We start from the raw sequence: 27,967 nt of genomic DNA on the forward strand, positions 1-27,967 counted from the left end.
CAATATTGTAAAGTAATTAGCCTCCAATTAAAATAAATAAATTTAAATTTAAAAAAAGAGACTGTATGCCAAAAAATAAAAATAAAATAAAAAAATAAAATTGAATTGCAAGTAACATTTAAAAAAAAATAATAATAAATAAAATTTTATCAAGGTATCTATAGTGTTGTGTTACTTCCGGGTGTATAAAAAAAGTGAATCAGTTATACATTTATCTACTCTTTTTAGATTGTTTTCCCATATAGGCCATTACAGTGTATTGAGTAGAGTTCCTGTGCTATACAGTAGGTCCCTTCATTTTTGTTGTAAACCAGGCCTCAGGGCATGTGGGACTTGGTTCCCTGACCAGGGACTGAACCCCTTCTCCCTGCCTAGAAAGGACTTAGTCTTAACCATTGGACCATCTGGGAATTCCCCCTGGGCCCTTATTAGTTACCTATTTTACATATAGTAGTGTATATTTAGGGCTTCCCTGGTGACTTGATGGTAAAGAATCCGGCTGCCAATGCAGGAGACTCTAGTTCGATTCCTGGGTCAGGAAGATCCCACATTCCACAGGGCAACAAAGCCCATGCACTACAATTTCTGCACCTGTGTGCCTAGAGCCTGTGCTCTGCAAGAGAAGCCACTGCAGTGAGGAGCCCATGCTCACCACAACTAGAGAAAGCCCACACACAAGAACCAAGACCTAGCACAGTCTAAATAAATAAATAAAATTCCACTTCTGGTCCTTTAGTGTATAAAGGGTAAAGGTTTTTCCAGGCATGCTTTATATGCCTATGATATTTTCACCATGGGCTCAAATGTAGAAACAATCCATGAGCAAGTTCTTAGTCCAGTTTAAATGAGGGTTTTTTTGTTTGTCTTTTATTTTGCTTTTTAAATTATATGTTATGTTAGTTTCAGGTGTACACAGAAAAGTGCTTCAGTTATATATATTTTTCTTTTTCAGATTCTTTTCCCTTATACGTTATTTCAAAATATTGAGTGCAGTTCCCTGTTCTGTACACTAATTCCTTGTTGTTTAGCTATTTTATATATGGTAGTGTATATATGTTATTTCGAACTTCCTAATTTATCCCTCCTCCCCCTTTTCCCTTTTGATAATCATAAGTTTATTTTCTATGTTTGTGACTCTCTTTCTGGTTTGTAAATAAGTTTATTTGGATCTTTAAAAAAAAAAAAAGATTCCACATATAAACGATATTGTACGCTGTTTGCTTTTCTCTGTCCAGCTTACTTCATTTAGTATGATAATACCTAGGTCAGTCCATGGTGCTGCAAATGGCATTATTTCATTCATTTTAATGGCTGAGTAATAAGTGGTCATGTATGGATGTGAGAGTTGGACTGTGAAGAAAGCTGAGCGCCGAAGAATTGATGCTTTTGAACTGTGGTGTTGGAGAAGACTCTTGAGAGTCCCTTGGACTGCAAGGAGATCCAACCAGTCCACTCTAAAGGAGATCAGCCCTGGGATTTCTTTGGAAGGAATGATGCTAAAGCTGAAAGTCCAGTACTTTGGCCACCTCATGCGAAGAGTTGACTCATTGGAAAAGACTCTGATGCTGGGAGGGATTGGGGACAGGAGGAAAAGGGGACGACAGAGGATGAGACAGCTGAATGGCATCACCAACTCGATGGATGTGAGTTTGAGTGAACTCCGGGAGTTGGTGATGGACAGGGAGGCTTGGCGTGCTGCAATTCATGGGGTTGCAAAGAGTCGGACACGACTGAGCGACTGAACTGAACTGAATATTGCATTGTGTTTAATTACCATTTCTGGGGGCAGTCCTAAGATGGCAGAGGAATAGCATGGGGAGACCACATTCTCCCCATCAAATTCATGGAAAGAACATTTAAACGCTGAGCAAATTCTACAAAACAACTTCTGAATGCTGGCAGAGGACATCAGGCACCCAGAAGGGCAGCCCATTGTCTTCGAAAGGAGGTAGGACAAAATATAAAGATAAAGAGAGAGACAAGATGGAAGTCCATCCCAGGAAGGGAGTCTTAAAAGAGGAGAAGTTTCCAAACACCAGGAAACACTCTCACCGGGGGTCTGTGGGGAGTTTTGGAATCTCAGAGGGCAACATAACCAGGAGGAAAAATAAATAAATAAATAATACCCATAGATTATGTGCCTAACGGCAATTCCCAGTGCTCCCATCCACCACCAGCACGTGGCTGAACAGGGAGGCGTGGGCTGCATTGCTTAGGGTAAAGACCGGGCCTGAATGCCCTGAGGGCAATCTGAGGGAACTAACGTGAGATAGCAACCCAAACTGTGGGATAGCCAGAGGGAGAGAGGAAAAAAAGGAACTATCTTATGAAAGCCCTAACCTAAGGCACTGCCCAGAGAAGGCAATGGCACCCCACTCCAGTACTCTTGCCTGGAAAATCCCATGGACGGAGGAGTCTGGTAGGCTGCAGTCCATGGGGTCGCTGAGGGTTGGACATGACTGAGCGACTTCACTTTCACTTTTCACTTTCATGCATTGGAGAAGGAAATGGCAACCCACTCCAGTGTTCTTGCCTGGAGAATCCCAGGGACAGGGGAGCCTGGTGGGCTGCCGTCTATGGGGTCGCACAGAGTCGGACACGACTGAAGCGACTTAGCAGCAGCACCAGCAGCAAGGCACTGCCAAGCTGCTCACAGAACAAAGGACTGAGGAGAGCTAGCCAGCTGCAGATCAGCCCATCCCCCGCCAGAGGCAGGGAGGCAGGCGGGGTCAGCCAGAGCCGGACAGGGACAATCTTGGCCCCAGAGAGGCATCCTCTACTAAACTGCAAGCAGGTTCCCAGTTGTTAACCACGACTTCTTGGGATTCTGGACAGTTGACATACACTGGGAAGGTTGCAGCCAGAGATCAGCTCCCCAGAAGAGAAACAGGTAACACCTGAGACGGGCATGCCTGCTGCTACCTAGGAAACTGAGCGGCTGGCACCAGGGAGGTGATAAGATGCACTCCCCACCTGGGGAGACTGTGCTAACCAAGCACCTGGTCACCTGAGCTGCTCGGATCTGGGAAGGGCACAAAACGCAGGCCCAACTGAGTCTTCGCCTTTGTGGAGTACCTGAGAACCTGAACCTGAGTGGCTTATATCTGGGAAGTGCACGCAACTCAGGGTCCGGCTCAGACAGTTCCTGGGCAGAGCAACCTAGAGCCTGAGAAATGTAGACTGGGAAAGCGCACACGCCCTGAGTAGGGGCAAACTCAGTGTGGCCAAGACACTGTGAGCAGTCCCCACACATGCCAGTGATATTTGTTTGCAGTGTTCCTCCCTCCCCACAGCACGACTGAACAAGTGAGCCTAAATAGGTGACCACCTTCGTCCCCTTGTGTCAGGGCGGAAATTAGACACCGAAGAGACCAGAAAGTAGAAGAAACTAAAATAAACAGAGGGAACTGCTTTGGAAGTGATAGGTGCAACAGATTGAAACCCTGTACTTAGCACCATAACCCTGTAGTTACATTGGAAGGGGCCTATAGATCTTGAGAAGTATAAACCGGATCAAGGAACTATCTGAAACTGAACTGACCCCACACTGCCCACAATGGCTCCAGAGAAATTCCTAGATATATTTTTACTATTATCATTTAAAAAATTTTTTTAATTTTAAGTCCTCTATTACTCCTTTAATTTTCATTTTTATAACCTACTTATTACCTTGCAAAAAAAAAAAAGACCCTATTTTTAAAGCAAACTTCATATATATATATTTTATAATTTTTGTGACTTTGTTTTTTTTTTTTTTATATTGTATTTTTGAGAATCTAACTTCTACTCTAAATTTTTAATCTTTGCTTTTTGGTATTTGCTATCAATTTTGTACCTTTAAGAACCCAATCTTCAGCAACCATTTTTACTTGGGAGTGTGATTACTGGCTTAATTGCTCTCTCCCCCTTTTGACTCTCCTTTTTCTCCACTGGGTCGCCTCTATCTTCTACCTCCCCCTTCTCTTCTCTACACAACTCTGTGAATCTCTTTGTGTGTTCTGGGCTGTGGAGAACACTTAGGGAACTGACTACTGGCTGTATCTGTCTCTCTCCTTTTGATTCCCCCTTTTCTCCTCCTGATCACCTCTGTCTACTTCCTTCCTCTTCTCTTCTCTGTGTAACTCCATGAACCTCTCTGAGGGGTCCAGACTGTGGAGAGCACATAGGGAACTGATTACTGGCTAGCTTGCTTTCTCCCCTTTTGATTCCCCCTCTTCTCCTCCTGGTCACCTCTATCTCCCTCCTCCCTCTTCTCTTCTCCCTGTAACTCTGTGAATCTCTTTGGTTGTCCCTCACTGTGGAGAAGCTTTTCTCATTAACCTAGATGGTTTATCATTGATGCTGTATAGATGGAGAAATCTTGAGGCTATTGTAAGAATAAGACTTAAATTAAAGGCAGGAGGCTTAAGTCTAAAACCTGAGAACACCAGAGAACTCCTGATTCCAGGGAACATTAATCAATAAGAGCTCATCCAAAAGCCTCCATACCTATACTGAAACCAAGCACCACCCAAGAGCCAACAAGTTCCAGAGCAAGACATACCACACAAATTCTCCAGCAACGCAGGAACATAGCCCTGAGCTTCAATATACAGGCTGCCCAAAGTCACACCAAACCCATAGACATCTCAAAACTCACTACTGGACGCTTCATTGCACTCCAGAGAGAAGAAATCCAGCTCCACCTACCAGAACACCGACACAAGCTTCCCTAACCAGGAAACCTTGACAAGCCACCTGTCCAACCCCACCCACAGCAAGGAAACTCTACAATAAAGAGAACTCCACAAACTGCCAGAATACAGAAAGGCCACCCCAAACACAGCAATCTAAACATGATGAAAAGGCAGATAAATACTCAGAAGGTAAAGGAACATGATAAAGGCCCACCAAACCAAACAAAAGAGGAGGAGAAAGGAAGTCTACCTGAAAAAGAATTCAGAATAATGATAGTAAAAATGATCCAAAATCTTGAAAACAAAATGGAGATACAGACAAATAGCCTGGAGACAAGCATTGAGGGGATGCACGAATTGTTTAACAAGGACCTAGAAGAAATAAAGAGTCAATCAATAATGAATAATACAATAAATGAGGTCAAAAACACTCTAGAGGGAACCAACAGTAGAAAAACAAAGGCAGAAGATAGGATAAGTGAGGTAGAAAATAGAATGGTAGAAATAAATGAAGCAGAGAGGAAAAAAGAATTAAAAGAAATGAGGACAACCTCAGAGAACTCTGGGACAATGTTAAACGCCCCAACATTCGAATCATAGGAGTCCCAGAAGAAGAAGACAAAAAGAAAGGCCATGAGAAAATACTTAAGGAGATAATAGTTGAAAACTTCCCTAAAATGGGGGAGGAAATAGTCACCCAAGTCCAAGAAACCGAGAGAGTCCCAAACAGGATAAACCCAAGGTGAAACACCCCAAGACACATATTAATCAAATTAACAAAGATCAAGCACAAAGAACAAATATTAAAAGCAGCAAGGAAAAAACAACAAATAACACACAAGGGGATTCCCATAAGGATAACAGCTGATCTTTCAATAGAAACTCTTCAGGCCAGAAGGAAATGGCAGGACATACTTAATGTGATGAAAGAGAAAAACCTGCACCCCAGATTACTGTACCAAGCAGGGATCTCATTCAAATATGAAGGACAAATCAAAGGCTTTACAGACAAGCAAAAGCTGAGAGAATTCAGCACCACCAAACCAGCTTTTCAACAAATGCTAAAGGATCATCTCTAGACAGGAAACACAGAAAGGGTGTATAAATTCGAACCCAAAACAACAAAGTAAATGGCAACGGGATCATACTTATCAATAATTACCTTAAATATAAATGGGTTGAATGCCCCAATCAAAAGACAGAGACTGGCTGAATAGATACAAAAACAAGACCCCTATATATGTTGTCTACAAGAGACCCACCTCAAAACCAGGGACACATACAGACTGAAAGTGAAGGGCTGGAAAGATATTCTAAGCAAATAGAGACCAAAAGAAAGCAGGAGTAGCAATACTCATATCAGATAAAATAGATTTTAAAATAAAGGCTATGAAAAGAGACAAAGAAGAACACTACATAATGATCAAAGGATCAATCCAAGAAGATATAACAATTATAAATATATATGCACCCTACATAGAAGCACCTCATTATGTAAAGCAAATGCTAACAAGTATGAAAGGGGAAATTAACAATAACACAATAATAGTGGGAGACTTTAAACCCCACTCACACCTATGGATAGATCAACTAAACAGAAAATTAACAAGGAAACACAAACTTTAAATGATACAGTGGACCAGTTAGACCTAATTGATATCTATAGGACATTTCTCCACAAAACAGTGAATTTCACCTTTTTCTCAAGTGCACATGGAACCTTTTCCGGGATAGATCTCATCCTGGGCCATAAATCTAGCCTTGGTAAATTCAAAAAAATTGAAATCATTCCAAGCATCTTTTTTGACCACAATGCAGTAAGATTAGATGTCAATTACAGGAGAAAAACTATTAAAAATTCCAACATATGGAAGCTGAACAACATGCTGTGTTTGAATAATCAAGAAACACAGAAGAAATTTAAAAAAATCAAAATATGCATAGAAACGAATGAAAATAAAAACACAACAACCCAAAACCTATGGGACACTGTAAAAGCAGTGCTGAGGGGAAGGTGCATAGCAATACAGGCTTACCTCAAGAAACAAGAAAAAAGTCAAATAAATAACCTAATTCTACACCTAAAGCACTAGAAAAGGAAGAAATGAAGAACCCCAGCGTTAGTAGAAGGAAGAAATCTTAAAAATTAGGGCAGAAAAAATGCAAAAGAAACAAAAGAGACTATAGCAAAAATCAACAAAGAGAAAAGCTGGTTCTTTAAGAAGATAAATAAAATTGACAAACCATTAGCCAGACTCATCAAGAAAGAAAGGGAGAAGAATCAAATCAACAAAATTAGAAATGAAAATGGAGAAATCACAACAGACAACACAGAAATACAAAGGATCATAAGAGACTACTATCAGCAACTATATGACAATAAAATGGACAACTTGGAAGAAATGAACAAATTCTTAGAAAGTATAACTTTCCAAAACTGGACCAGGAAGAAATGGAATATCTTAACAGACCTATCACAAGCATGGAAATCAAAACTGTAATCAGAAATCTTCCAGCAGACAAAAGCCCAGGACCAGATGGCTTTACAGCTGAATTCTACCAAAAATTTAGAGAATAGCTATCACCTATCCTATTCAAACTCTCCCAGAAAATTGAAGAGGAAGGCAAACTTCCAAACTCATTCTATGAGGCCACCATTACCCTAATACCAAAACCAGACAAAGATGCCACCAAAATAAATAAATAAATAAAAGAAAGAAAGAAAAGAAAACTACAGGCCATTATCACTGCTGAACATAGATGCAAAAATCCTTAACAAATTCTAGTAAACAGAATCCAACAACATATTAAAAAGATCATACATCATGACCAAGTGGGCTTTATCCCAGGGATGAAAGGATTCTTCAATACAGCAAATCAATTAATGTAATACACCACATTAACAAATTGAAAGATTAAAAACCATATGATTATCTCAGTAGATGCAGAGAAAGCCTTTGACAAAACTCAACATTCATTTATGATAAAAACCCTTCAGAAAGCAGGAATAAAAGGAACGTACCTCAACAATAAAAGCTATATATGACAAACCCACAGCAAACATTATCCTCAATGGTGAAAAATTGAAAGTATTTCCCCTAAAGCCAGGAACAAGAAAAGTGTGCCCACTCTCACCACTACTATTCAACATAGTTTTGGAAGTTTTGGCCACAGCAATCAGAAAAGAAAAAGAAATAAAAGGAATCCAGACTGGAAAAGAAGAAGTAGAACTCTCACTGTTTGCAGGTGACATGATCCTCTACATAGAAAACCCTAAAGGCTCCACCAGAAAATTACTAGAGCTAATCAATGAATATAGTAAAGTTTCAGGATATGTAATTAACACAGAGAAATCCCTTGCATTCCTATACACTAACAATGAGAAAACCAAAAGAGAGATTAAGGAAACAATTCCATTCACCATTGCAACGAAAAGAATAAAATACTTAGGAGTAAATCTACTTAAAGAAACAAAAAACCTATATATATAAAACTATAAAACACTGGTGAAAGAAATCAAAGATGACACAGACAGATGGAGAAATATACCATGTTCATGACTCAGAAGAATCAATATAGTGAAAATGAGTATACCACCCAAAGCAACCTATAGATTCAACGCAATCCCTATCAAGTTACCAATGGTATTTTTCACAGAACTAGAACAAAAAATTTCACACTTTTTATGGAAATACCAAAAAAAAAAAAAAAAAAGGAAACTCGAATAGCCAAAGCAATCTTGAGAAAGGAGGATGGAACTGGAGGAATCAACCTATTGGACTTCAGACTATACTACAAAGCTACAGTCATTAAGACAGTATGGTACTGACACAAAGACAGAAATATAGATCAATGGAACAAAATAGAAAGCCCAGAGATAAATCCACACACCTATGGACACCTTATCTTTGACGAAGGAGGCAAGAATATACAATGGAGAAAAGACAATTTCTCTAACAGGTGGTGCTGGCAAAACTGGTCAACCACTTGTAAAAGAATGAAATTAGAACACTTTCTAACACCATACACAGAAATAAACTCAAAATGGATTAAAGATCTAAATGTAAGATAAACTAATAATATTCCTAGAGGAAAACATAGGCAAAACACTCTCTAACATAAATCACAGGAGGATGCTCTATGACCCACCTCCCAGAGTAATGGAAATAAAAGCAAAAATAAACAAATGGGACATAATTAAATTAAAAACTTTTCCACAACGAAGTAAACCATAAGCAAGGTGAGAAGACAGCCATCAGAATGGGAGAAAATACTACCAAATGAAACAACTGACAAAGAATTAATCTCAAAAGCATACAAGCAGCCTGCAGTTCAATTCTAGAAAAATAAATGACTCAATCAATAAATGGGCCAAAGAACTAAACAGACATTTCTCCAGATGGCTACAAACACATAAAAAGATGCTCAACATCACTCATTATCAGTTCAGTTCAGTCGCTCAGTCGTGTCCGACTCATTGCAACCCAATGAATCTCAGCACTCCAGGCCTCCCTGTCCATCACCAACTCCCAGAGTTCCCTTAGACTCATGTCCATAGAGTCAGTGATGCCATCCAGCCATCTCACCCTCTGTCGTCCCCTTCTCCTCCTGCCCCCAGTCCCTCCCAGCATCAGAGTCTTTTCCAATGAGTCAACTCTTCACATGAGGTGGCCAAAGTACTGCAGTTTCAGCTTTAGCATCATTCCTTCCAAAGAAATCCCAGGGCTGATCTCCTTCAGAATGGAGTGGTTGGATCTCCTTGCAGTTTAAGGGACTCTCAAGAGTCTTCTCCAACACCACAGTTCAAAAGCATCAATTCTTCGGCGCTCAGCCTTCTTCACAGTCCAACTCTCACACCCATACATGACCACTGGAAAAACCATAGCCTTGATTAGACGGACCTTTGTTGGCAAAGTAATGTCTCTGCTTTTGAATATGCTATCTAGGTTGGTCACAACTTTCCTTCCAAGGAGTAAGCGTCTTTTAATTTCATGGCTGCAGTCACCATCTGCAATGATTTTGGAGCCCCCAAAAATGAAGTCTAACACTGTTTCCACTGTTTCTCCATCTATTTGCCATGAAGTGATGGGACCGGATGCCATGATCTTCATTTTCTGAATGTTGAGCTTTAAGCCAACTTTTTCAGTCTCCACTTTTACTTTCATCAAGAGGCTTTTTAGTTCCTCTTCACTTTCTGCCATAAGGGTGGTGTCATCTGCATATCTGAGGTTATTGATATTTCTCCCAGCAATCTTGATTCCAGCTTGTGTTTCTTCCAGTCCAGCGTTTCTCATGATGGACTCTGCATAGAAGTTAAATAAGCAGGGTAACAATATACAGCCTTGACGTACTCCTTTTCCTATTTGGAACCAGTCTGTTGTTCCATGTCCAGTTCTAACTGTTGCTTCCTGACCTGCATATAGATTTCTCAAGCGGCAGGTCAGGTGATCTGGTATTCCCATCTCTTTCAGGATTTTCAGCAGTTTATTGTGATCCACACAGTCAAAGGCTTTGACATAGTCGATAAAGCAGAAATAGATGTTTTTCTGGAACTCTCTTGCTTTTTTGATGATCCAGCAGATGTTGGCAATTTCATCTCTGGTTCCTCTGCCTTTTCCAAAACCAGCTTGAACATCAGGAAGTTCACGGTTCACATATTGCTGAAGCCTGGCTTGGAGAATTTTGAGCATTACTTTACTAGCATGTGAGATGAGTGCAACTGTGCAGTAGTTTGAGCATTCTTTGGCATTGCCTTTCTTTGGGATTGGAATGAAAACTGACTTTTCCAGTCCTGTGGCCACTGCTGAGTTTTCCAAATTTGCTGGCATATTGAGGGCAGCACTTTCACAGCATCATCTTTCAGGATTTGGAATAGCTCAACTGGAATTCCATGATCTCCACTAGCTTTGTTCATAGTGATGCTTTCTAAGGTCCAGTTGACTTCACATTCCAGGATGTCTGGCTCTAGGTCAGTGATCACACCATTGTGATTATCTGGGTCATGAAGATCTTTTTTGTACAGTTCTTCTGTGTATTCTTGCCACCTCTTCTTAATATCTTCTGCTTCTGTTAGGTCCATGCCATTTCTGTCCTTTATCGAGCCCATCTTTGCATGAAATGTTCCCTTGGTTCTCTAATTTTCTTGAAAAGACCTCTAGTCTTTCCCATTCTGTTGTTTTCCTCTATTTCTTTGCATTGATCACTGAGGAAGGCTTTCTTATCTCTTCTTGCTATTCTTTGAAACTCTGCATTCAGATGCTTATATCTTTCCTTTTCTCCTTTGCTTTTCACTTCTCTTCTTTTCACAGCTATTTGTAAGGCCTCCCCAGACAGCCATTTTGCTTTTTTGCATTTTTTTCCCATGGGGATGGTCTTGATCCCTGTCTCCTGTACAATGTCACGAACCTCAGTCCATAGTTCATCAGGCACTCTACCAGATCTAGGCCCTTAAATCTATTTCTCACTTCCACTGTATAATCATAAAGGATTTGATTTAGGTCATACTTGAATGGTCTAGTGTTTTCCCCTACTTTCTTCATTTTAAGTCTGAATTTGGCAATAAGGAGTTCATGATCTGAGCCACAGTCAGCTCCTGGTCTTGTTTTTGTTGACTGTATCATTATCAGAGACATGCAAATCAAAACCACAATGAGGTACCATCTCACACCAGTCAGAATGGCTGTCATCAAAAAGTCTACAAAATATAAATGCTGGAGAGAGTGTGGAGAAAAGGGAACCCTCTTAGACTGTTGGTAGGAATGCAAACTAGTACAGCCACTTTGGAGAACAGTGTGGAGATTCCTTAAAAAACTGGAAATAGAACTGCCATATGACCCAGCAATCCCACTGCTGGGCATACACACTGAGGAAACCAGAATTGAAAGAGACATGTGTACCCGAATGTTCATCACAGCACTGTTTATAATAGACAGGACATGGAAGCAACAAATGTCCATCAGCAGACGAATGGATAAGAAAGCTGTGGTAGATATACACATTGGAATATTACTCAGCTATTAAAATGCATTTGAATCAGTTTAATGAGGTGGATGAAACTGGAGCCTATTATACAGAGTGAAGTAAGTGAGAAAGAAAAACACCAATACAGTATATTAACTCACACATATGGAATTTAGAAAGATGGCAACAATGGCCCTATATGCAAGACAGCAAAAGAGACACAAATGTAAATAACAAACTTTAGGACTCTGTGGGAAAAGGCGAGAGTGGGATGATTTGAGGCTATAGTACTGAAATATGTATACTACCATATTTGAAATAGATCACCAGTCCAGGTTCAATGCATGAGACAGGGCCCTCAGGGCTAGTGCACTGGGATGACCCTGAGGGATAGGGTGGGGAGGGAGGTGGGAGGGGGGTTCAGGATGGGGAAAACATGTAAACCCATGGCTGATTCATGTGAATGAATGGCAAGAAACATTCCAATATTGTAAATTAATTAGCCTCCAATTAAATTAATTAAAATTTTATAAAACGGGAATTTTCCAGGAAAAAACAAAACAAACCCATCTTGCTGATGAGTGGAATATGAAACTAGAGGTAGAGCTCCAGAGCCAGCTTCAGAGTTGCCATCACAGCATCCTTGTATCAGAAAACTTGGCTTTTAATGACTGACTCATTGTCCCATCCCCAGACTGTCCTTAGGAGAAATATGGTAGCTTCCCAGGGGTTCTTAAAGCCATGTAGAAGGCAGAAGGGACATCCAGGTGTCCTTGGATCCCTAGAGCCCAAAGCCCAAAGCTTCATCTCTGAAAGAAACAATGACCCTAGAAGACTGAAATCAGGAAAATATTAAGGAGAGAATGCAGAACTGGGATCTCCCATCCCAGAGGGTAGTTTTCCTGCCCTATACAGACAATAAAAATGTAAGCAGGATCATCCATTTCTGCCACCAAAATGACAAGCTCCTCCAAAAGGGTCAGGCATATATTTCAGTGATTTAACCCCAGTAAAGAAATAAGTGGAAATTCCTTTGCAAAAAGGTATGACACAGTCTGCCTCTGACTAATTCCAAATCCTTTCAGGTAGAGCTTTCTTCATGCACAGTAGACACACTGAAATTCAGAACTTAGGAGCATAAGCCTTTGACTGTGTGGATCACAACAAACTACGGAAAATTCATCAACACATGGGAATACCAGACCACTTTACCTGCCTCCTAAGAAATCTGTATCCAGGTCAGGAGGCAACAGTTAAAACCAGACATGGAACAACGGACTGGTTCCAAATTGGGAAAGGAGTATGTCAAGGCTGTATATTGTCACCCTGTTTATATAACTTCTATGCAGAGTACGTCAAGCGAAATGCCAGGCTGGATGAAGCACTAGCTGAAATCAAGGTTGCCAGGAGAAATATGAATAACCTCAGATATGCAGATGACACCACCCTTCTGGCAGAAAGCAAAGAGGAACTGAAGAGCCTCTTGATGAAAGTAAAAGAGAACAGTGAAAAAGCTGGCTTAAAACTCAATATTCAAAAAATGAAGATTGTGGCATCTGGACCCATGACTTCATGGCAATAGAAGGGGAAAAAATGGAAACAGTGACAGAATTTTTTTTTCTTAGGCTCCAAAATCACTGTACATGGTGACTCACCCATGACATTGAAAAAACACTTGCTCCTTGGAAGTAAAACTATAACACACCAGGACAGCATATTAAAAAGCAGAGATATTACTTTGCCAACAAGCTCCATCTAGTCAAAGCTATGGTTTTTCTAGTAGTCATGTATGGATGTGAGAGTTGGACCATCAAGAAAGCTTAGCGCCAAAGATTTGATGCTTTTGAACCATGGTGTGGGAGAAGACCTTGAGAGTCCCTGGGACTGGAAGGAGATCAATCCAGTCAATTCTAAAGGAAATCAGTCCTGAATGTTCACTGGAAGGACTGATGCTGAAGCTGAAGTTCCAGTACTTTGGCCACCTGACACTAAGAACTGACTCATCGGAAAAGACCCAGATGCTCAGAAATATTGAAGGCAGAAAGAGAAGGGGACGACAGAGGATGACATGGTTGGATGGCATCAAAGACTTGATGGACATGAGTTTCACCGAGGTTCATGAGTTGCTGATGCACAGGGAAGCCTGGTGTGCAGAAGTCCATGGGTTGCAAAGAGTTGACCGAGTGACTGAACTGAAGGCAATCATTGGCCTATTTCCAAGGGACAAAATGGAGTTGAGGTGCAAACCATAAATGGTGGAGAAAGGTCAACTCAAGGATTTGGCTCCAGGCCCAAAGTGATCCACGGTGGATATGTCAGTGACCAGAAACCTTCCATATACCAAGAGCAAATGCCAGGAGAGTACTGCAAAGACAGACGAGTGCTCCAGTCAACATTAAAAAGCCACCCCCAAGACCCAAATATATTCCTTTACTATCGTTTCTGTTTGTCTAGCTCTAACGACAACCTAAATCTTCACCCAGGATCTAAAACTGTGTAGTCCAGTGTAGGATCAGAAATGCAGGAAAGAGAAGAAGAGGTAGAGATGTTTTGAGTACAAGAAAGAAGGTCCTGTACAGGGACTTCCCTGGTGGTCTGGTGGTAAGACTCCAAGCCCCTATTGCAGGGGGTGTGCAAGTTTGATCCCTGATCATGGAACTAGATCCCACATGCTCCAACTGATAGTGTCCATGCCACAACTAAGACTCAGCACAGCCAAGTAAATGAATAAATGAACACACACACACACACACAATTCTTATGTCATGCTCAAGTTTAATTGGGTGTTTTTTGTTTTTGTTTTTCCAGAACAAAGCCTGGTAGACTCACAATTGACTTTGTAAGTGGATTGGGTGTGGTTGTGGAGAAATCCCTAAGATCAAACAACCTGTTTACAAAGGCAACAGATTTCAGAGTTGTGTAGAAATCCTAATCATTTCAAAATAACCTTCATCATGAAAAATTATGAGCTTCTCTCAAACACATCAGTGGTCTCTTTGGAGATACTCACAGGAGAGTAATTAGCAACTCAAAAAAAGTTTTTCAGAAAGATCATTAGCTCCTCAAGCTGGCCCTGTCATTGCCACTTCAAGTGAAATGATAATTGCAGATCTGAAGGAGGGTGAGATCACAGCTTCTAAACCTATATCTCAGGGTCTGACTGCCTCCCTCCCACTCACGTCCTGGCTGCCATGACCTTCACCCTGAGCCCAGCATCCTTCTCATGAGAAGGAATGAGAAGGTGTCGAGTACTTTGTATTTCAGTCTAAGAGGCAGAGTCTGTGAAGAAGGAGGTCTGAGTAAGTGTTCATGTGTGGAAAAGGGATCTCTCTGTGGGCTGGGGCTAGAGTGGGAACAGATCCAGTGGCAAAGCAAGTCAGGAAAGCAGAATAATTCATTAGGAGAGAGTTTAGGTAAGGCAAGATCAAAATCTTTGTTGTTCAGTCGCTCAGTTGTGTCCCACTCTTTGCAACCCCATGGACTGGAGCACACCAGGCTTTGCTTTCCTTCACTATCTCCCAGAGTTTGCTCAGACTCATGTCCATCAAGTCGGTGATGCCATCCACCCATTTCATCCTCTGTCTTCCCCTTTTTCTCCTGCCTTCAATTTTTCCCAGCATCAGGTAACACCGAACTTGATAGCTCCTAAAGCTAATTTGTGAAACTCTTACTGTGGAGGGCTCACAGGAACAATCCTAGTGATAATAATGTGGAATCATTTTTAAAAGTATGTATCTTAGTTGCAGCATGTGGGATCTATTTTCCTAACCAGAAATCAAACCCAGGCTCCCTGCATTGGGAGGGCAGAGTCTTAGCCAATGGACCACCAGGGAAGTGCCAAAAGATCATCTTCAAGGAGCTTAAGGGTTGTATTCTTAACATGAATCTGTTGTAATGTTACCTTTCAGAAATTCTAGATTAATTTTAAATTTGTATTAGAAGTGTTATCATGCTGCCTCTATGCTTTCCATAAAGACTAGGATAGAAAAGTAACAATTTTCTAATCCTCTACAGAAAGAATGAATATGAATTTGTTTGAAGAACAGAAATGATTTTATATATATAGATAGATAGATAGATAGATCGCTAGGCATATAATATGCTTACTGCACATAGCAATCGTGTCTTTTCTGAAACATTTGGGGTCTGATGACAATGGCGAGATTGCTATCCCTCTTCAAGATGGAGAAGCAGCTTTTAAGGAAAAGGCAGCTTTATAATGGTGAGTTTTGGAATACACTTGTCAGGACCAAATGTATCTTCTCATATGTTGTCTAATCTCATACTATTCTAACACCAATTCCAAGCACACATTCATTTCTTTATGGTTTCACTTTTGCAACACACAAGAGTCAATATTCTCCAGATTGTACTTTACATGTGTCTAGTATGTTAATATTCTTCACAAATCTTGTTATATTGTAGTCTCACTTAACCTCAATTTTAAAAAGACCTAAGGATTTAGATCAAAAAAACTATTTCATTTCTATCTTACATTCATGTATCATATAGTAGTATTTCATGGTTCATAGTTTATTAAACAAAGTAATATTGTCCAAGACTTTTTTTTGATAGATACCATAGCTAATTTGTGCCTGGTATGGTAGGAATGCATCTTTCTATTGCAAAACTTATATTGAGGAAATCTTGCATTCATTAAATCCATTATGGACAGGAGGTACTTTCCTATAGGATTGTGTGTGTGTGTGTGTGTGTGTGTGTGTGTGTGTGTACGTTTTAGTGGCTCAGTTTGTGACCCCTGGACTATAGCTCACCAGGCTCCTCTGTTCATAGGATTTCCCAGGCAAGAATATTGGAGGGGGGTTCCATTTCTGAATCCAGGGAATCTTTTTGATATGTTATTGACCTACAGAATAAATACTTATGCAGATATGGAAACTTTCTACAACAAAAATTTTAATATATAAACACAATGGAATAAACTCCAATACTCTGGCCACCTGATGTGAACAACTGACTCATTGGAAAAGACCCTGATGCTGGGAAAGATTGAAGGCAGGAGTAGAAGGGGACGACAGAGGATGAGATGATTGGATGGCATCACCGACTCAATGGACATGAGTTTGAGGAAGATCCAGGAGCTGGTGATGGACAGGGAGGATTTAGCCATGCAAATGTGTTCTCTATGCCCTCAAAGCTGGTATGGTGGCCCTCCTGACCCCTTAAGTGTCTCCAGCCATCAAGTTCAGCCCCAGGAAATCCAGATGGGTGGAACTTAAAGCAAAAGCTCCCAAGGAGGGGACTTCCCTGTGGTCCAGAGGTTAAGACTGTGCTCTCAATGCAGGGGGTCCAGGTTCAATCCCTGGTCAGGGAACTAGAAGCCACATGCCATATCTGAGAGTTTATGTGCCATAACTAAGAGTTTGCATGCCATTAACTAAGACCTGGTGCAGGCAAATAAATAAATAATAAGATGAAATATATAAAATCATTTAACAACAACAACAAAAAAACACTCCCGAGCATATCAGCGTCTCCACTTTGCACTACTGGAGAGTATATAACTTCTTTCTCAAGCTTTCTGTATGAAAACTGTGTCTACTGTTCATTATACTTCTTGGTCTTAGGAGAAGATTGTATGGTCACAAGTCGTATCTCTCTGTACACAATATTTTCCCCATGGATATGATGCCAAATGGAGCAAAAATCAACACAAAGCAAGAAAACTTAGGATACTGCTCTGTTGAATTTTAAGACAAAATCAGCGATTCACTTATGCAGCAGTGTTACTATTCTCTGATGTTTCATTGTTGGAGTTATGATCTGGGCTTACAGCTCCCCTCCTTCACAGACACAGGCAGCAGATGAGACACATTCACAGAAACAGCCTTTCACAAGCTCGTTCCACATTTTTTGATAATACATGTTTGTTTGTTTTTTAAATTAAACACATGTTCCCAGGTTATAAGTGCATAATATCTCAGTGAAATTTCAGGAATTATTGCACATCTGGAGACCACAACTAGATCAAGAAACACAATGTTTTCAGTTCCCATGAAACTCTTGTGCCCCTTCTAACTCACTGTTTCCAAGACTATAGCTTTGTTGGGTATATTTGTAGGCCTGGATTATTAGGTACACATTTACAACTATTATGACATTTAATATTAGATCACTTTGCCTGTCTTGGCCTTCACATGAAAGATATCATACAGCATCTTTCATTTGGACTTTTGTCCTCCATTCCTTTACATCTTTGTGAATTTTTCTTTATTGTTTTATATTATTGTTGATTTTTCATTATCATTGCTATATAGGACCTCATTGTGTGACTACCAAAGGATTAACTGATCATTCAGCTGTTAATGGGCAGGTGGGTATTAAGAGTTAGGTACTATTACAAGTAATGATTAGGGCTCTCATATAAATTCTATTAATATAACTAAACTTTGGGTGATACATGTATAAAATGTTGAATATATTCATAGAAGTGGATTTCTTGGAACAGGACTACATCTGATCTGCTAAGTAGATACCACAGTTTTCCAAAATGTGTGTACCAATTTGAACACCCACCATCAGTGTATGAGATTCTTGGTTCATCCACAGCTATGCCCAAACTCGGCATTTTTGTCATTTCTGTTTCAGATTTCTTGATGGTATTTGATGACATATAGGTAGTGGTTACATTTTAATTGACCGGATTGCCAAGGATGTGGAATATTTTTCCACATGTCTTATCCATTGAATAAATTCTTTCTTGAGGATTCTCTTTGAAGACTCTGTCCACTGTTTATTCTATCTTCAGGTTTTTAGGACATGCTTGTGTGATTTTAAGTTGTATCTGTGTCTGTGTGTGTGTCTTGATGAGATCCAGTCTTAATTTTAATGTGTGCAAAAGTTATTTCACCATATGGCTTACATATACTGTGTTCTTTAGTGTATGGAAATATTTATTTATTTAGTTGCATTGGGTCTTGATTGCATCATGTGGTAACTATGTTGTATCACGCAGGATCTTTTGTTGTGGTGCACAGACCCTCCAGTTGCAGATCCCATACTTAGAAACCCCATGGCATATAGGGTCTTAGTTGCCCAACCAGGTATCAAACCTGCGTCTCCTACATTGCAAGACAGTTTCTTAACTACCGGACAACCAGGGAAGTACCGTTAGCATATATTTTAAATAGTTAGACCCTAGAATAACTCCTGTCTTTTTTTCTTAAATAATACATTATCTTCTTTAAATACCAGCTGAGCCACATGAGAAGCCCAAGAATTCTGAAGTGGGTATTCTTGGAGTGGGTAAAACTATCCCTTCTCTAGCAGATCTTCCTGACCCACGAATCAAACTGGAGTCTCCTGCATTGCATGCAGATTCTTTACCAACTGAGCCATCAGGGAAATCCCTACAATAATATATTATCTTCTTAAAATTTAGAAGAGAATGCATTTAGAGTTGACCTCTTTTATGATGAGGGCGGAGAAGGCAATGGCACCCCACTCCAGTACTCTTGCCTGGAAAATCCCATAGATGGAGGAGCCTGGTAGGCTCCAGTCCATGGGGTCGCTAAGAGTCGGGCACGACTGAACGACTTCACTTTCACTTTTCACTTTCATGCATTGGAGAAGGAAATGGCAACCCACTACAGTATTCTTGCCTGGAGAATCCCAGGGATGGAGGAGCCTAGTGGGCTGTCCTCTCTGGGGTCGCACAGAGTCAGACACGACTGAGGCGACTTAGCAGCAGCAGCAGCATGATGAGGGCAGTGATGGAGACTTTTTTCTCCAGTAAGCTTCTCCTTAAAAGTTGGTTTTATACTATCTTTCAATTTACTCTCATTTGTCATTGCTTCCTCCAGGTTGCCACCACTTCATCCTTCCTGCTGACTTTTTCGTAAAATAGACTGATTTCTCTCATCATCATTTCCCTTCATGAAGCCTTGGCAATTTCACAAAAGCACACAAGGAAAGTTGTCTCTCGATGTCACAAATTTATATGAGCCACTCTGCTCTGAGGAATCACTGTTGCCATCATATAAAGGGGAGTATCTTGAATAACACAACAGCCTCCAGCCAACTGGCCTTTGGAATAACCTTCTTGTTACAGACTGTGGTTGGAATCTGGGGCAATTTCTCCCTTCTGTACCATTACCTTTTTCTTTACCACACTCAGTATAGGTTGAGGGTCACAGATTTGATTTGCAAGCACCTGACTATAGCCAACATTTTGGTCATTCTCTCGAAAGGAGTCCCTCAGACAATTACAACTTTGAGGTTGAAATATTTTGCCAGTGATTTTGCATGCAAACTTATTTTGTATTTTGAGAAAGTGGGCAGGAGTATGTCCATTGGCACCACCTGCCTCTTGAGTGTGTTTCAGACCATCATAATCAGCCCAAAGAACTCCTGTTGGAAGAATCTTAAAGTCAAAGCCCCAAAGTACATTGCCCTCTCCATTTCCTTCTGCTGGATCCAGTGCATGTTGGTACATCTCATTTTTCCTCTGTATGCATTATATGTTTCTGAAAAATGGCACAGCACAAACATGACAAATATAAGAGATTCAGGGTACTGTGCTGCCACAGATCTTGAGAACATCTCAGGCTCAATATATACAGCTTTGGTAGTGTTCCCTGAAGTTTCATGTTCTGTGCTCATCTTCTGGGCCAGTGGCTCCATGATTCTCACCCTGTACAGACACAGTCAGCGAGTCCAGTATATTCACAAGGCTAGGGTATCTTCCAGACCCCCTGCTGAGTCCAGAGCCACCCAAAGCATCCTACTCTTGGCGAGCACCTTCATGTGTTTCCACACCCTGTCCTGCATCTTTAACATTACTCTTGCTCTTTTTCATAATCCCAGTTGGTGGTTGGTGTATACAACTGGCCTGATTAATGTATGTTTTCCCTTTATCAGCCCCTTTCTGCTTATGAGCCGTGACTCCATCATATCCAGTCTCTGCTTTTTGTACATGAAGAACTCAGTATCCCCTGATCTTATCAGAAAAATGTAAATTGTATATTTTTAAAATTTTATCAAGGTATAGTTGATTTATAGTGTTGTGTTTGTTCCGGGTATATGAAAAAGTGAATCAGTTATACATATGTGTGTATATCTACTCTTTTTAGATGCTTCCTCATGTAGGCCATTACAGAGTATTGAATAGAGTTCGCCGTGCTATACAATAAGTCACTTCTTTTTTGTTGTTAACCAGGCCTCGGGGCATGTGGGACTTGGTTCCCAGTGATTGAACCCCTTCTCCCTGCCTAGAAAGGGTTTAGTCTTAAGCACAGGACCATCTGAGAAGTCTCCACTAGGTCCTTAGTAGGTACCTATTTTATACATAGTAGTGTATATTTGGGGCTTCCCTGGTGCCTGGGTGTGAAAGAATCCGGCTGGCAATGCAGGAGACTCCAGTTCGATTCCTGGGTTGGGAAGATCCCACATGCCACAGGGCAACTAAGCCCAAGCACGACAATACTGAGCCTGTGTGCCTAGAGCCTGTGCTCTGCAAGGGAAGCCACCACAGTGATGAGCCCACACTCACTGCAGCTAGAAAAAGCCCTCATGCAACAGCCAAGACCCAGCACAGCCTAAATAAGTAAATAAAATTCCACTTGTGATCCTTTAGTGTATAAAGGGTAAAGGTTTTCCAGGCATATTTTATATGCCTAAGATATTTGCACCATGAAATATTTAGAAATATTTATTTCTAAATATTTAGAAATAAAATGTTTCTACATTTCTAAAATGTAGAAACAATCCATGAGCAAGACTTAGCCCAGTTTAAATGAGGGCTTTTTTTTGGTTTGTTTTTTGTTTTGCTTTTTTAATTTAGATACTATAAAAAAATGAAGTATATGTTATGTTAGTTTCAGGTGTAGACAGCAAAGTGACTCACTATATATATATATTTTTTTTTCTTTTTCAGATTCTTTCCCTTATAGATTATTACAAAATATTGAGTGCAGTCCCTGTGTTGTACACTAGGTCTTTGTTGCTTATCTATTTTATATATGGTAGTGTGTATATGTTAATTCCAACTTCCTAAATTGTCCTTCCTCCCACTTATCCCTTTTGATAATCACAAGTTTCTCTTCTATGTTTGAGTATCTTTCTATTTTGTAAATAAGTTTATTTGTATCTTCTTTTGAAAAAAAGATTCCACATATAAGTGATATAGTGCGGCAAGAGGAGCTACCCCACCTACGAGGTCAGGGGCAGCGGCCAAGAGTGCCAGGCTGCGACGGCGCAGGAACGGCTGAGGGGAGCTACCGAAGTCTGAGGTCGGGGGTGGGGGGGGGGGGCGGCCGAGAGGAGTTAGCCCGCATCTGAGGCCAGGGGCAGCGGCCTGGAGGAGCTACCCCATGCCCTCACGCCCGAGGCCAGGGGCGGTGGCCAGGAGGACCAAACTCACGTCCAAGGAGCAGTGGCTGCACAGGTGCAGGAGGGCCTAGAGGAGCTATCCCACGTTGAAGGTCAGGAAGGGCGGTGGTGAGGAGATACCCCTTGTTCAAGGTAAGGAGCAGCCGTGAAAAGATACCCCACGCCCAAGGTAAGAGAAACCCAAGTAAGATGGTAGGTGTTGCAAGAGGGCATCAGAGGGCAGACACACTGAAAACATACTCGTAGGAAACTAGTCAATCTAATCACACTAGGACCACAACCTTGTCTAACTCAATGAAACTAAGCCATGCCTGTGGGGCAACCCAAGACAGGCGGGTCATGGTGGAGAGATCTGACAGAATGTGGTCCACTGGAGAAGGGAATGGCAAACCGCTTCAGTATTCTTGCCTTGAGAACCCCATGAACAGTATGAAAAGGCAAAATGATAGGATACTGAAAGAGGAACTCCCCAGGTCAGTAGGTGGCCAATATGCTACGGGAGATCAGTGGAGAAATAACTCCAGAAAGAATGAAGGGATGGAGCCAAAGCAAAAACAATACCCAGCTGTGGATGTGACTGGTGATAGAAGCAAGGTCCGATGCTGTAAAGAGCAATAGTGCATAGGAACCTGGAATGTCAGGTCCATGAATCAAGGCAAATTGGAAGTGGTCAAACAAGAGATGGCAAGAGTGAATGTCGACATTCTAGGAATCAGTGAACTAAAATGGACTGGAATGGGTGAATTTAACTCAGATGACCATTATATCTACTACTGCAGGCAGGAATCCCTCAGAAGAAATGGAGTAGCCATCATCTTTCGGACAAAAGAGTCCGAAATGCAGTACTTGGATGCAATCTCAAAAACGACAGAATGATCTCTGTTCGTTTCCAAGACAAACCATTCAATATCACAGTAATCCAAGTCTATGCCCCAACCAGTAACGCTGAACAAGCTGAAGCTGAACGGTTCTATGAAGACCTATATGACCTTTTAGAACTAACACCCAAAAAAGATGTCCTTTTCATTATAGGGGACTGGAATGCAAAAGTAGGAAGTCAAGAAACACCTGGGGTAACAGGCAAATTTGGCCTTGGAATACGGAATGAAGCAGGGCAAAGACTAATAGAGTTTTGCCAAGAAAATGCACTGGTTATAACAAACACCGTCTTCCAGCAACACAAGAGAAGACTCTACACATGGACATCACCAAGTGGCCAACACCGAAATCAGATTGATTATATTCTTTGCAGCCAAAGATGGAAAAGTTCTATACAGTCAGCAAAAACAAAACCAGGAGCTGACTGTGGCTCAGATTATGAACTCCTTATTGCCAAATTCAGACTTAAATTGAAAAAAGTAGGGAAAACCACTAGACCATTCAGGTATGACCTAAATCAAATCCCTTAAGATTATACAGTGGAAGTGAGAAATAGATTTAAGGGCTTAGATCTGATAGATAGAGTGCCTGATGAACTATGGAATGAGGTTCGTGACATTGTACAGGAGACAGGGATTAAGACCATCCCCATGGAAAAGAAATGCAAAAAAAACAAAATGGCTGTCTGGGGAGGCCTTACAAATAGCTGTGAAAAGGAGAGAAGCAAAAAGCACAGGAGAAAAGGAAAGATATAAGCATCTGAATGCAGAGTTCCAAAGAATAGCAAGGAGAGATAAGAAAGCCCTCTTTGGCGATCAATGCAAAGAAATAGAGGCAAACAACAGAATGAGAAAGACTAGAGATCTCTTCAAGAAAATTAGAGATACCAAGGGAACATTTCATGCAAAGATGGGCTCGATAAAGGACAGAAATGGCATGGACCTAACAGAAGCAGAAGATATTAAGAAGAGGTGGCAAGAATACACAGAAGAACTGTACAAAAAAGATCTTCACGACCCAGATAATCACGATGGTGTGATCACTCACCTAGAGCCAGACATCCTGGAATGTGAAGTCAAGTGGGCCTTAGAAAGCATCACTGTGAACAAAGCTAGTGGAGGTGATGGAATTCCAGTTGAGCTATTCCAAATCCTGAAAGATGATGCTGTGAAAGTGCTGCGCTCAATATGCCAGCAAACTTGGAAAACTCAGCAGTGGCCACAGGACTGGAAAAGGTCAGTTTTCATTCCAATCCCAAAGAAAGGCAATGCCAAAGAATGCTCCAACTACCACACAATTGCACTCATCTCACACGCTAGTAAAGTAATGCTCAAAATTCTCCAAGCCAGGCTTCAGCAATATGTGAACAATGAACTTCCTGATGTTCAAGCTGGTTTTAGAAAAGGCAGAGGAACCAGAGATCAAATTGCCAACATCTGCTGGATCATGGAAAAAGCAAGAGAGTTCCAGAAAAGCATCTATTTCTGCTTTATTGACTATGCCAAAGCCTTTGACTGTGTGGATCACAAGAAACTGTGGAAAATTCTGAAAGAGATGGGAATACCAGACCACCTGATCTGCCTCTTGAGAAATTTGTGTGCAGGTCAGGAAGCAACAGTTAGAACTGGACATAGAACAACAGACTGGTTCCAAATAGGAAAAGGAGCACATCAAGGCTGTATATTGTTACCTTGCTTATTTAACTTCTATGCAGAGTCCATCATGAGAAACGCTGGGCTAGAAGAAACACAAGCTGGAATCAAGATTGCTGGGAGAAATATCAATAACCTCAGATATGCAGAAGACACCACCCTTATGGCAGAAAATGAAGAGGAACTAAAAAGCCTCTTGATGAAAGTAAAAGTGGAGAGTGAAAAAGTTGGCTTAAAGCTCAACATTCAGAAAACAAAGATCATGGCATCTGGTCCCATCACTTCATGGGAAATAGATGGGGAAACAGTGGAAACAGTGTCAGACTTCATTTTTCTGGGCTCCAAAATCACTACAGATGGTGACTGCAGCCATGAAATTAAAAGACGCTTACTCCTTGGAAGGAAAGTTGTGACCAACCTAGATAGCATATTCAAAAGCAGAGATATTACTTTGCCAACAAAGGTCCATCTAATCAAGGCTATGGTTTTTCCTATGGTCATGTATGGATGTGAGAGCTGGACTGTGAAGAAAGCTGAGCCAAAGAACTAATGCTTTTGAACTGTGGTACTGGAGAAGACTCTTGAGAGTCCCTTAAACTGCAAGGAGATCCAACCAGTCCATTCTGAAGGAGATCAGCCCTGGGTGTTCTTTGGAAGGAATGATGCTAAAGCTGAAACTCCAGTACTTTGGCCACCTCATGCGAAGAGTTGACTCATTGGAAAAGACTCTGATGCTGGGCGGGACTGGGGGCAAGAGGAGAAGGGGACGACAGAGGATGAGATGTCTGGATGGCATCACTGACTCGATGGACGTGAGTCTGAGTGAACTCTGGGAGTTGGTGATGGACAGGGAGGCCTGGCGTGCTGCAATTCATGGGGTCGCAAGAAGTCGGACACGATTGAGTGGCTGAACTCAACTGATGTGCTATTTGTTTTTCTTTATACAGGTTACTTCATTTAGTATGATAATCCCTAAGTCCATCCATGGTGCTGCGAATGGCATTATTTCATTTTTTTAAATGGCTGAGTAATATTCTATTGTGTTTATATACCATATCTTCTTTATCCATTAATCAGGTGATGGTCATTTAGGTTGTTACCATGTCTTAGCTAGTGTAAACAGTGCTGCTGTGAACATTGGGATGCATGTATCTTTCCAAATTATAGTTTTCTCTGGATATATACCCAGGGGTGGGATTGCTGGATCATATGTTATTAATTGCTCTATTTTAAGATTTTTCAAGGAAACTGCAGCCTGTTCTTGATAGTGGCTGAACCAATGTACATTCCCACCAACAATGAAGGAGGATTCCCTTTTCTCCATACCCTCTCCAGCATTTATAATCTGTAGACATTTTGATGACCAATGTAAGGTGTTATCTCACTAGCTTTGCTTTGCATTTCTCTAATAATTAGTGATGTTGAGCATTTTTTCATGAGCCTGTTGGCCACATGTATACTTTGAAGAAATATCTATTTGGATCTTTCCCCAGTTTTTGATTGGGTTGTTTGAATTTTTGATATTGAGTTGTATGAGCTGTTTGTATATTTTGCAGATTAATCAATTGTCAGTTGCATAATTTGCAAATATTTTTTCCCATTCTGTAGGTTGCCTTTCTGATAGCAGGAGTATTTTTGTTTGTTTCATGGGGTGGGCACCAGCCTCTCTCACATTATAAGTTGGCTGGGGCTTTAGGCTGTGTAGTATCAGGCTGGCTTCTGGAGGAACTGGAGATAACAGGATTAGCCTGACTCTCAGAAGAACTGAAGTCTAAAGCTTAGCCACACATACAGATCCTGATAGAGCTCAAGTAAAACACTCTGGGCATCTGGGCTTGGGTGAAGCTCCCTGGTGGCTGTACTCCCTGTGTCGTCAGGTATCAATGCCAGGAAAATGACATAGCATCACTTCATGGGGAGAGGAAAACTGGAGCTCTAATTTGACTATTTTTTCTCAACTCTGACCCATGCATCTCTTCCATTGACAGGTGTCCTTTTTTTAGTCGCTCTGTTGTGTCCAGCTCTTTATGACCCCAAGGACTATAGCTCACCAGGCTCCTCTGTCCATGGAATTCTCCAGGCAAGAATACTGGAGTGGGTTGCCATTCCCTTCTCAAGGAGATCTTCCCAACCCAGGGATCGAACCCATGTATCCTGCATTGTAGGTGAATTCCTGACCGTCTGATCCACCAGGGAATGTATCTTTACCCTGTAATCAACCATTACAGTGAGTGGAACAGCTCTCAGTGAGTGCTGAGTCCTTCTAGAGAATGAATAAAACTGAGTGTGGGTTTGGGAACACCCACACTTGCAGTTAGTGTCAAAAACAGGTGTGGCCTGACTGATGATATTTCACTCTTAAACTTCTCAGTTGGGCTGAAAACTCTCACAGGGGAAATGGATAGTGGGCTTTGTTCAGATTGTGTGTTTTCCTGCTGGAAAGTGAAAGAGTGATTTTGCCCCTTAAAGTTTTTGTCTCATCATTTATTGCATAACCAATGAGTGCTCCTTAATGAAATTGCACAAAGACCTCTGGTTACCATTCAGTACTGCTGAATGCAGAGAACAGCCCTAGCTATAGTTAAAAGAACAGCAGAGGACTTTCCTGGTGTCCAGTGGTTTAGAATCCACCTGTCAATGCAGAGGACATGGGCTCAATCCCTGGTCCAGGAAGATACCACCGGCCATGGGACAACTAAGCCTGTGCATCACAACTACTCAAGACCATGGGTCTAGAGCCCATGCTCTGGAAGAGTAGAAGCCATCACAATGAGAAGTCCACACACCACAATTAGAGAGAATCCCCTATTCACCACAACTAGAGAAAGGCTATGTGCATCAGTGAAGACCCAGCACAACCAAACATACATTAAAAAAAAAAAAAGAACAGTTGATACTGCCTGCTAAACCATCTGATCCTGGTGTTTTCATTTCTGATGGACACTTTTATAAATACCCCTCTGTCTTCTGTGGATATTTTTCTATTTGTACTTCATATCAGTGTTGGGATCTGTATTGGTCAAGTAAAATATCCTAGAAAATGTCTATTATCACCATATCCATTTTAATTTTCATTAATACAAATTGTACTGCTGCTGCTGCTGCTGCTGCTAAATAGCTTCACTTGTGTCCGACTCTGTGCGACCCCATAGACAGCGGCCCACCAGGCTCCCCCGTCCCTGGGATTCTCCAGGCAAGAACACTGGAGTGGGTTGCCATTTCCTTCTCCAATGCATGAAAGTGAAAAGTGAAAGTGAAGTCGCTCAGTCGTGTCTGACTCTTCGTGACCCCATGGTCTGCAGCCTACCAGGCTCCTCTGTCCATGGGATTTTCCAGGCAAGAGTACTGGAGTGGGGTGCCATTTAGGTCAATGATTTCTTTTTTCTTAACTTTTAATTTTATATTGGAGTATAGCCAATTAATGGGACTTCCTAGGTGGGACTAGTGGTA

At 41.2% G+C, this 27,967-nt stretch overlaps 1 protein-coding gene across 1 annotated transcript; it reads left to right on the forward strand.

Moving 5' to 3' along the window:
• Window positions 1-19,489: 19,489 nt before the first annotated feature.
• Window positions 19,490-20,643, forward strand: LOC147354425 (vomeronasal type-1 receptor 4-like). Its single transcript, XM_086353945.1, has one exon. It carries the CDS (start codon window positions 19,582-19,584, stop codon window positions 20,611-20,613), a length of 1,032 nt encoding a protein of 343 aa, XP_086210071.1. The 5' UTR covers window positions 19,490-19,581; the 3' UTR covers window positions 20,614-20,643.
• Window positions 20,644-27,967: the final 7,324 nt, after the last annotated feature.

The sequence above is a fragment of the Bos grunniens genome, chromosome 18 (assembly GCF_055505025.1).
Source record: "Bos grunniens cultivar Pamir isolate PY7600 chromosome 18, Bosgru_T2T1.0, whole genome shotgun sequence".
Taxonomy (NCBI): Eukaryota; Metazoa; Chordata; class Mammalia; order Artiodactyla; family Bovidae; genus Bos; species Bos grunniens.

Excerpts from the sequence above, each read along its gene's own strand:
- LOC147354425 (XM_086353945.1), top strand. The coding sequence starts at position 19,582 with ATGTCACAAATTTATATGAGCCACTCTGCTCTGAGGAATCACTGTTGC.